This window comes from Artemia franciscana, unplaced genomic scaffold, assembly GCF_032884065.1.
Source record: "Artemia franciscana unplaced genomic scaffold, ASM3288406v1 Scaffold_289, whole genome shotgun sequence".
Taxonomy (NCBI): Eukaryota; Metazoa; Arthropoda; class Branchiopoda; order Anostraca; family Artemiidae; genus Artemia; species Artemia franciscana.
In genome coordinates this window covers 902,601-914,017 of record NW_027063627.1, presented here as the reverse complement: position 1 = coordinate 914,017, position 11,417 = coordinate 902,601, and the positions used below count along the sequence as shown (strand labels likewise).

Below are 11,417 nucleotides of genomic sequence, written 5' to 3'. Positions count from 1 at the left end.
ATATATATATATATATATATATATATATATATAAAATAGACTAAAATACCAAGGAAAGAAAAACCTACTCATAGGGTCATAAATCATAACTGTCACTGCATATGAGGTCATGACATGCAGGTTTTTAATGATCTTGAAAAAATTTACCACCAAGTCAGTTGGCGAGCCAGACTCCCCAATAAGACAAAAATATACTTAAGAGATTAAAAAATCACCTTAAAGACAAATAAAAACGCTTTAAAAACCATTAAAGACAAAAAAATTAACCAAAATACAATAAGTAACGTAAATAAAAAAAGTCCTACTAAAAAAAAAAAAAAAAGAATCGAGCCAAGTAGGGGTAGGGCATCGGTACATACGCTACACATAACGATTGGCCAGAAAATGTCGCACAAAAGTGCTAAGGTTTCTTTGTCTATTAAAAAGTTGACTGCAAAGGGGGGCCCTTCTTGCATGTATGCAGTTTTCAACATAAATTAGCTAGAATGAGAATCATTCGATTTTTATTCTTATGATCTTTTTTACTTAAAAAATCGTTTTTAGGAAATTACTTTTAAGGTCCTTAAAGCGACTGAGAGGGATCAAATTAGGATGTGGTAACCAAAAGTCTAAAAGAATGTTTCTAAAAAAAAAGTTTAGGGAAAAAAATTACCCATTCGGTAAATTTGCAGTTTCTTAGATAATACATCATTTGATACCCTTTTTATCAAACAGTTCGTGGTAATGTCAATAGAATCGACTTATTTTGAGGATTCTGAATATATAAGAATCATTAGGCTTAGTGTTACCCATTAAATATTGCAAGCCTGAGAAAATGAGCCTGATTTAGAAAATTGGAGAGAATAACCACTAAAAGTCAAAGAGCCTTAATTAAAACTACACCACCATATTCAGTGTATCAAAAAAAAACCAACAGGTAGTGTTGGTAACTTAAAAATGGTTATCAAGAAATTTTTCCTCTTATCTAGTAAGAGGTTCTTAAAAATAGATACTTAAAATAAAAAAAGCTATATGGAAAAACTGCTTTAAGACTACAGTTAGCCCGAGATGTTACAGCATAGATATGATTTTTATTTATTAGAATTTGTTTTATATAATACTCATACAAGATATTTAATGGTAATTTGTACAAGCAAATTTAGGGAATTCCAATGGGGGGGGGGGAATGCCAGCCCATTTATAGCTGACTTGTTTTTAAGTCAACTCGAATATAAATATATGATGGATACGAATAATCCAAATAATTTAAAGCATGTTTTGTCAAATAATAAAAGATATTTAGATGATATTCTCGTTTTAAATTGTAATTAATTTATTGATATTTCTCAAAATATACATCGATCAGAACTTATTCATGAACCTAGTCATGGCACTAATCTAGAAGATCATTTCTTGGATTTGAATATTAATATTTCCGATAAAAATAAATTAGGTTTTAAAATGTATAATAAAACGGTGATTAATCTCCCGTTCCCTGAAAGTAATATACACTCAAATATCACATATTCAGCATTTTACTCGGAGCTACTTAGATATGCAAGGATTATTAGAAATCATATTGATTGTATAAATAGATGTAAAATTTAAAGCCAAAAATTGATTTTAAGAGGTTTTTCTGCAAATAAATTAACTTGGCAATTTAAAAAAGTCAATTTTCATTATAACGAACTTTTAAATAAATACCAAAAGAATTATCTTGAAATACTTAGCAAAATCTTTGGTGGATTTTGATTTTCTTTGTTATTGTGTTTGGCGTGTCCCTAATTTTTGACAGTGGATTTCCGGAGGATTTTGCATATGTTGTGCTCTCAGAAGGTCTTAATTTGGATTCATTTCCTTGAATTTTATTTAGGTTAAATTTGCGTCGACGGAGATGATATGATAATAGTGTAAAATTTTAACAATTATTCAGTAATTATTAGTATACAATGTTAATAGGTATGATCATTCAGGTTAACATAAATGCAGGAGGACCAAAACCAAGGTAGGAGAAGTTAGTTCTGGAGTTATTTGGTTGGTTTAATTTTTTTTTAAATAGGTATATATTTCGAGGGCGATACTTAGCACTGAGATACCATAAAGAATTCATGGTAGGTACGCAACTTGTGTGGGTAGGGAATTTAAAGTGCTGACACCCTATAGGCAAGTGTGGATTCTCCTGATGAGCACTTGTGTTGGGTGGTCGCCTTTGAATTACTTGTCTTATTTATTCTTCTTAATGTTCGGTATGAATGAATGAACTTTATTACCCATATTACATAGTCTTTTTACATAAATCATCACTGGAAGACCGAATCCGAAAAGGCACGTCTATCAAACCAAATCGAGTAATGACTTCTCTGTTTCGGTGCCATCTAGGAAGCCGGAGGAAGAATTTTCAATATCTGATATAAGTCACAGGTAGAGTCTGGCGATTTCTTTTACGAAACGGATGAGCAATCCTTGATAAAAACAAAAGCACAGGGGCACAATAAGCGTTATGAGTCATGCTCAAACCATTGCGATTGTAACGGATTTTATTCGGGGGACTTTTCCCCTAAGTGACACGTAGGGTTTTCACGGTTTGGTTCACTAGGGATGAACAGGTAGTGGAAAGTGTTGGGCCGAAACATAGACCAAGCCAAATAACAAAGGAAGAGTATAGAAGAACAGCTGTCCCAGCAAAGAGTGGAGCGACCACATAAGGGCTCTTAAAACAAATAAAGTCACATTTAGACGCATTAACTGACAGTCCAATCCTAGATAGTTCATTGGTTAATATAGTAAAATTGGAAAGCAATCCACGGCGAGTTCAGACAACAAATACAACGTGGTCTGCATATAAAATATAAGACAAACCAATATTACCGTAAAAAAAGAATTTTTAAGGGGACACAGGCACGATACAAGCACACGTTAAAATATACTAGAAGACAACACGGCAGCTTGTCGAACTCTCTTATTAATTTTTACCAGGTAAGATATTTGACCATTCCAGGTAACTTAAATTTCAGACTTTTAGTACCAGGATGACTATAAACATAGTACGGAAGGATTAACACCTGAACACGCAAGGAAAAATAAAGCCTGAGATTGCACAATATTGTCGAAAGCCCCTGAAATGTCAACAGTAAGACAGTATAAAGACATTTTAAGTTTTTACGGCATCTTTCATGAGTCAGCTTAAAACATGATATGCATGGGAGCAACCGAAACTTTTCCGAAAACCAAACTGAAAAGGCGTAAAATCAAAATCCGACTCAATTTCTGGTAGTAATAAATGTTCAAGCAACCTACTTAAAAAACAAGATACTGTAAAGGGATGATAATTGCATATGACGTGGGTTCGTTGCCTTTCCTTTGAATAGACGTTACACGCCCACAAAGGAAACTACCAGGAACAAGCAAATGTGCTAGGCAAGACTGGAAAAGTATTTCTAGAAGGTTAAGTAGAGTTGGAAAATCATAAGCCATATTTCGCTAAGAAAGGCTGTCACCGTTAAGGCTATTTGAACACTTAATTTATCGTAAGGCCCTACGAATATCAAACATTACTGCAGGCTGTACGTGAGCCTGCAGGAGACGTTATGCTAATAGCGGTTAGTGTAACTTATAATAAAAAGACTGAAGAAAACTATTGTATACACTGAGTATGTGCTTGTAATGATCGACAAAATTATCTAGTTAGAGACAAAATAGGGCATATGGGGAACATTTCTCACTTTTAATAAACTTATTCCATGAGGCCATATATATATATATATATATATATATATATATATATATATATATATATATATATATATATATATATATATATATATATATATATATATTGTGAAATATGCAAGAATTAAAACTAATTTTACAATGTTACTTAATTTTAACGTTTTACAAAGCAAATGGATATATTCTTCCTTTTTTTTATTACATAGTTAAGTATTCTAGAAGGAATGTTGGTTTTCATAGTTACTAATCAGCTTGCATTTTCACACAGGGGAAAATGGAAAGGAATAGACAATGGTAGACTTTAGAAGAAAATAATTTTTAGGTTTGAACACTTAGACTATTCAATTGAGTTTAATCTTTACAGTATGTCGTTTAAGCCATCTTTCACTGATAAATGGACAAAAAATTACAGAAAAATGTAGTTAATCTTCCTGATCTTTTTTTCCTAAGCACTTTATTAAGCACTGTATAATTAAGCGATATTTGCCTAGATATTTGTCTCCTAGCTACTACCAATCCTCTGAACACTATCTTGCAATCCGGCTTGCAGACGTGATCCTAATCAACGCCTATTTGCCCCATGATAGAAGATCTGTTTCTTCCTTCTCCAGTTATGCTAGTGCCTGCAACAAATTAAAGACTCTCATATCTGGTATTGAGCGTCTCGGATACAAGTGGGTGCTTATAGGCGACTTAAACTGTTACATCACCGTTTCCTCGACACGAAAGGAAGCGCTTTTTCAGTGTCTACCCTCAGCATTTAAGGTCATAGTGAAAGACCTCAGTTTTACATATATCCACTGTAGTGGTTCTGTCTCAAATTTGGACCACTGTATCTGCTATCATTCATTACAAACTTCAGCAGTACATATTGATGAAGATGAGAGAGATTATGATCATTTACCTCTGTATTTTGATATTACGGTTACTTCTGACGTATACTCGAACCAACCATCACTGTCGCATAAGTGGTTTGAAAAACGTGATTGGTCTAGTGCGAACATGCCTCTTTACCTTGCTACACTTGGAGCTCTACTGTCCACCGTACGTTTCCCCTTCCATCTTCTTTGCACAAATGCGTACCCTATTATTGACAATGCTCGTGCTGATTTGAATCGCTATTATCGTGACATTATATTATGTATAAAGCAAGCTGAAGATGTGGCTGTCCAACTGATCCGTGTCAGGCGGAATACCCAAAAACTAATTTGGAAGTGTGATCCTTTGCTGAAAAAAGTCAAGAATAAGGTCAAATTCTGGTTAAGAATCTGGTCTGCCTGTGGTCGACCTTCTCGGGGTACTGTGTTTGATCTAAAATAAAAGACGAAACTCGAATATAAACGCCATCTTCGTGCCGTTCGTTACTCCGGTGAAACTTTTCCGAAAAATAATAGTGAGTGGCGAAAAGTGATAAATTCTGCCAAGTTTCCGGATACAAGTTCTAGTGATATTATACCTCGTCCATCTTGGATCGAACATTATTCAAAAATATTTTCGAAAGTTAATTATGCAGTGCATAAGCGTTTCTCACGTTTGCTCGAAAAAAATTTGCCGTCACGTTTATGTCAGAGACATGTGATTCCAGTTGAAAAGTGGGCTATTGTTAACGGCATTAAGGGTTTAAAATCAAAATCTTTGGATATTGATGGGATTAGTGTTTTGAATCTTGTTCCGAATTCTTTTGAACTGATTTCTCATATCCAACTGCTTTTTCAAATGTGTTTTAGTAGTTCGTGTGTGCCCGACTCGTTCTTATGCGGTAGCGTTATGTCACTTCTAAAAAAGGAGAAGATCCGGTTTCTTGTAGTTCTTATAGGGCATAACGGTAGCTTGTACTCTTAGCAAGCTTTTTAAACACCTCCTACTACCGTATATCACTAAGCTTGCTCTAAATGATGATAATCAATTTGGTTTTAGATCGGGGCTAGGCTGTCAGCATTCTCACCGTGCTTTGACTTCTTTATTAAAAGATGCCCATCGCACTCGTCGTTTACTTCATTTCGCAACCCTAGACTTGTCAAAAGTATTTGACAGTGTTTGTCATACTCAAGCATGGACAGCATTATGCTAGAGAGGAGTAAATCCATCGGTAATTCACGTGCTTCGCTTTTGGTACTCCCATTCTTACCTTCGTCTTAAGTCATTAGATAATTCTTATTTTGGTCATATCCCTATTCGTTGTGGTGTAAGACAAGGGGGAGTTCTTTCGCCGTATATTTTTAATGCTTGTATTGAAAATGTACTATCAAAAATATCGACTACGTGCCTACTAGGACCATCTGATATCTTATATCTGGCTTATGCGGATGACCTTCTTCTGATTAGTCAAACTGAGTCTGGTCTTGCCCGTTCAGTGAAGTCAGTTACTTCTGCTTTCCGCGATATCGGCCTGTACCTAAATATTGACAAGTGCGAGTTTCTTGTTTTCAACGGTAATAATTGTTCAGATTCACTACACTGCGGTGGTTTTAGTACTCCTCGTGTTAAATCATTTCGTTGGCTTGGTATAACAGTTTGCGATTCTATGAATGCTCTCTGGTCTCGTGCTGTCAAAGATATTAGTGATAAGCTGAGGCTCGGTTACTCTAAGATTGTAGCAAATCGTGGACACTATAGGAGAAGAGCGCTAACTCGGCTTTACTCAAATTTTTGCGATCATTCTGTACTCTTCTGTTCTGGTATTAGGCCACTTCTGTTGACTGGTGATCTAAAACGTATTCGTATAAATTATTACCGGTACTGCAAATTTCTTTTATATCTACCTCGTTCTTACCAGAATACAAAACTGGTTAAAAAGTATTGTGCGACAAATATTACTGGTGCTTTCGAAAAATTATCTGCCAATCTAGCTATTAAAGCGATTAATAGGCTAGGATGTATTCATCGCCTTATCCGTCTTTTTTCTGTATGTGATTAAATTTGTTTCTTGTATTACTTTTGCTGTTTTTCTTTTGTATTTTACTCCACTTAACCTCTGTTTTTGTAAAGTGGGTGATAAATAAATTATTATTATTATTATTATTATTTACGCATTAAATGACTGCTGGGCCGAGAAATTTTCGGTTTACCATTTTTGTAGAAGAATCTTATGCATTCAGTTTTTACTTTTAGTGGTTTGGCTAATGGACGACTATTCTTAATCAGAACATATAAGGTGTAGAAACTATTCATGCCCTTCCTGCCCTTTTATAGCTAGAAACCTATTGAGTGCAAGACTTAGAATCTAAAATAAATTCATGTACCATTCTCTCTGTTTTAGAGTATTTCAACAAAATTTCAAGTCTCTAGCTTGGATGATTTAGCTGCAAAACGAGTAAAAAAAATAGCACGAAGGACAAGAGATGGGCAATTGATTTGATAACAATTGTTTCTATGTAATAATATGGACTTTTTCCTTTTCAATGAAAAAATAAGCTGAACTAATCAAGTTAGGTACTTTATATGTACACAGAATAAATTTTGATTTATGACAGTGGAAGTCGTTCGTAAGAAAATAAACAAATAAATAGAAAGACTGTAAATGTAATGTCCTGATAAAATTATAAGAAGATTGAAGGTCCGAAAACCGCAAAACTAGACTTAGGTAAGGTTCGTGATGGCTCAAATACCAAATCGACGATCCTAGAGAACAAAGAGGGGCAACATAAAGCCATAGACAACGACAAAAAGTCCGAGTTAGCGTAAGGAGGCATAGCAACCCTTAAACCACCTTTCACCAAGGAAAAATGGTTCATTTGTATAGATTGGATGGGTGTGTTTTCAGCAGTGGAAAAGCCCCGTCCATAACATGAAATTATAGCCTTCCCTTGAAACATACTGAATTCTATTTATAGACTTAGTGACCAAAACTCTTTGTTTAAAAGCAAAACAAAACAACTCTCGCTAAATGTGCAAGGGAAAGAAGTCCTAAGCATTCAACATCCTTTGAGATCTGAATATGGATGCAGTGAACATTCCTGTTGTATTGATTCACAAAGAAAACACGAATTCAATAAGGCGTGACTTATTATCCCACGCCTTATCCTGGATCATTAAGGATTCTCCTGATCATATGGATACTCTTCAAATTATAAAACTTTATCCTAATTATAAACGATTCAAATCCTCAAATACTATTTTAGGTTGAACTCATTTTTATTATTAAAAGCAATAGTTCTATTCGTGATTAAAGTGACGAAGAGACAGTATCATTATATTCTTTAATGTAAACTTTACGGGAGTCAACGAATGGAAATGAACACGATGTACAGTTACATTATTGGAAAATATTATTTCGGAGTAGTAGAAGATAAATGCAATATTTAGTCTACTCATAACCCTAGGTTTTTCAAATACTTCTTTATAAAATTTTTATGTGGAAATAGGTAAAATTTTGAAGAAAGACTTTTGAAAAGTGAAACCCAATCATAATTCTGATCCTTCTATTTTAGGACTCCTGTTATATCTGAAACATGGACCGCAAATCCATCATCTAAATAATCAAATGACGGTGAGAAGAAATAGGAAGAACGTTAGACTATCCTTTGGCTTAGAAACTCTCTCTGATGCTCTATCATCATCACATATATCTACCATCACCCTTACACACGAAGTAATGTGATCTTAAGAGGTCCCACCTAGCCCATCAATATTTCATTTTTTGTTCCATCCATGTCCTGTTTTCTTAATTTTCTATTTTGCTGTATGTTTTCGCAACTAGACTCCATCTTCAGATCAAGAACAGGAAATGGCATTGATTAAGAACTCAATTATACTATTACAGCCATATATTTCAGAATTTCACTTTTTTGAATCCAAATTACAAATTGTTATTAATAAATTGAGTTATTCATATGTTATATTACTCCTTGATGTTCAATCATAGAAGCAAACAAAACAGTAAACAACTAATCACTAGCGGCATACAAACTCGAGGAAAAAATTAATGCAGGGGGTGGGATGACTGATATAACTTGATTTTAAGCCTCAAACGTGAATTTTTCTCGTTGAAAATAGGGGAAAAGGTAACCAACCCAAAAATTTTCAGCAAAAAAAAACAAAAAACGAATCAATATTGATGAATTGGTCCACTGGACTATACGTCTGCTTAATTGACACCTTAAGTAATAGAGCCTGGATGGAGACGTAATAGAGGCAACAATCTTGACAGGACCTTCCGAGGGCGAGGCTGTTCTTATTCCTGGGATTCCCATGATTCCAACGGATCTACCTCTTCAGTTTAAAAGATTGCATTTCCAATTCGAATAGCATTTGCAATCACTATCAACAAAGCTCAAGGGCAATCATTAGAAAATGCGATATATCACCTTGCATACGTGTTGTTTTATGGGAAGGCTTAGGCTTGCGGCTCAGAGAGAAATCACCAAAAGAAAGCGTGTCGGTATATTACAAGAGCAATGCGGAACTTGGCTTGCGGCTGAAAAAGAAATTAAAAAAAAGAATGTGTGTCGATGAATTACCAGAGTATATAAGAGGAGTTACCAGTTGTATATTCGCAAGTTTTACGCAGTTAAAAATTAGCACTTCGCACGCGTGTTGCTGGGGCACGCTGCGGAAAAACTAAAAAATTAAGAAGATAAAGATACAAAACCAAAAAAAAAAAATAACTAAAAAAGGTAAACAACTAAAAAAAGTAAAAAGAAAAAAAAACAAAAAAAAACTAAAAACTAAAAAAAAATAAAAAGAAAAAAAATTAAATCAAAAAACAAGGGATAACAAGAATTCAAAAATCTTAAAAAAGAAGACCAAAACCTTGAAGCTTAGTAGATATCATTGTTGGAAATTGGACTTGCTTTAATAATTAAATATCTTTGATAAAACTGCAATAGAATACAAGGAACAATGAGAATCTATATATAGAAGCCTGCCACTTGCCACATGCTGGTTAAAAAATATAATAAGAAAGATACTAAAAGCCGAATTTATATCATTTGTTTTTTTCCACTGCTTTGTTTGGGTGTTACAACCATTTTTCTCTATATTTCATCTGTTAACCATCCCATTCAATAAGCAACATGAATCAGAATTTTCCCTAGAATCGTCTGAATTTTCTTCAAAATAATAGAATTATTTCCGAAAAACAAATCTGTGTTATAAACAAAGTTTTTTTTTCTCTGTTACAAACTATTGAAACTTATCCCAAAGCCTAACAGAGTGATAGGGGTATTGCCTCCCTTTAACAACCAACGGGACAAATAAGCTGAAAAATGCGTTGATATTTGGCACCCTTCGACATATTTCTGGCATAACTATCCTTTCGTTTTTTTACAAAATATATTCAATTTCCAAAAACATTTTAATTGTAATTTTGTGTAAATATTTGAATATCATGGAAAATATAAACATAATCATAATATAAATATAAAGAAAATAATATATATTTAAATATAATAATTAAAATGTAATAAAAAATATTATGGAAAACATTTAAATTTATAATTTTATGGTTACTATTTTTTACAGAAAAACTTCTTGAAAGGAAAATGAACAGAAAGTAATTAATGTGTTGACCCGTTGTGGTAAGTAAAAAAATAGTACTTTACTGAAAACATGAAATCAGATGCTCTTTTAGGAGCAGAAAATTTCAGAATTTGCCTGCATGTTTTGTCAAATAATAAAAGATATTAGATGATATTTTGGTTTTAAATTGTAAGGAATTTATTGATATTTCTAAAAATATATATCCATCAGAGCTTACTCTTGAACCTAGTCATGGACTGGTCCAGAAGATCATTTCTTAGATTTGAATATTAATATTTCCGATAATAATAAATTAGGTTTTAAAATGTATAATAAAACGGATGATTTCGAATTTGACGTGATTAATTTCCCGCTCCCTGAAAGTAATATACACTCAAATATCACATATTCATCATTTTACTCACAAGTAGTTAGATATGCGAGGATTTGTAGTAATTATATTGATTTTTATAATAGGTGTAACATTTTAAGCAAAAAATTGATTTTAAGAGGCTTTTCTGCAAATAAATTATCTTGGCAATTTAAAAAAACTTAGTTCTCATTATAACGAACTTTTAAATAAATACCAAAGCTTCTTGTCTCGTGTGAGTTTATAAAGTGTTCTTATAGCTATTAATATAAATAAGCATAAATAGCCTATACCAATTGGGAATGATGGCAAAAAGGATTATTTAATTTTCGGTCCAATGTAAAGCAAAATTGCATAAAAGGCAGATGAAAAGAATGTAACTGAATATTTATTTTACCTCTAATTTGATCCCTCTTAATCCCTTTAAGGGCTAAAAACGTAATTTCCTTAAAGCAATTATTAAAGTAAAAAAGATCATAAGAAACCAAATCAAGTGATTCTGATCAATATATATATTTGATATACTAGCTGTTGGGGTGGCGCTTCGCGCCACCCCAACTCGAGGAAAAAATCAATGCAGGTGGTGTGATGACTGATATAACTTGATTTTAAGCCTCAAACGTGAATTTTTCTCATAAAAAATGGGGGAAAAGGCAACCCAAAATTTTTCAACAAAAAACTAAAAACGAACCTATATTGATGAAATGGTCCACTGGACTGTACTTCAGCTTAATTAACAGCTTGAGTAATTGAGGTTGGACGAAGAAACATCAAATTTTTTTTCAAGAACGAAATATTCCTTTTAGGTAAATATGACATACGATATTACTTAATATTGTGACGTAAAAATGCCTCCATACTTCCAAAAAGATAGCCAGCA

The 11,417-nt window shown here is 33.3% G+C and overlaps 1 protein-coding gene across 2 annotated transcripts in view; it reads left to right on the top strand.

Moving 5' to 3' along the window:
• Nucleotides 1-8,546, top strand: part of LOC136043082 (uncharacterized) — a 105,966-nt gene extending 97,420 nt beyond the window's left edge. For both annotated transcript variants that reach the window (XM_065728005.1, XM_065728006.1), the window contains one exon: nt 8,139-8,546. In XM_065728005.1, the coding sequence (XP_065584077.1) occupies nt 8,139-8,308 (170 nt within the window). In that variant the 3' untranslated portion in view covers nt 8,309-8,546. The remainder of the gene's footprint in view (nt 1-8,138) is intronic.
• Nucleotides 8,547-11,417: the final 2,871 nt, after the last annotated feature.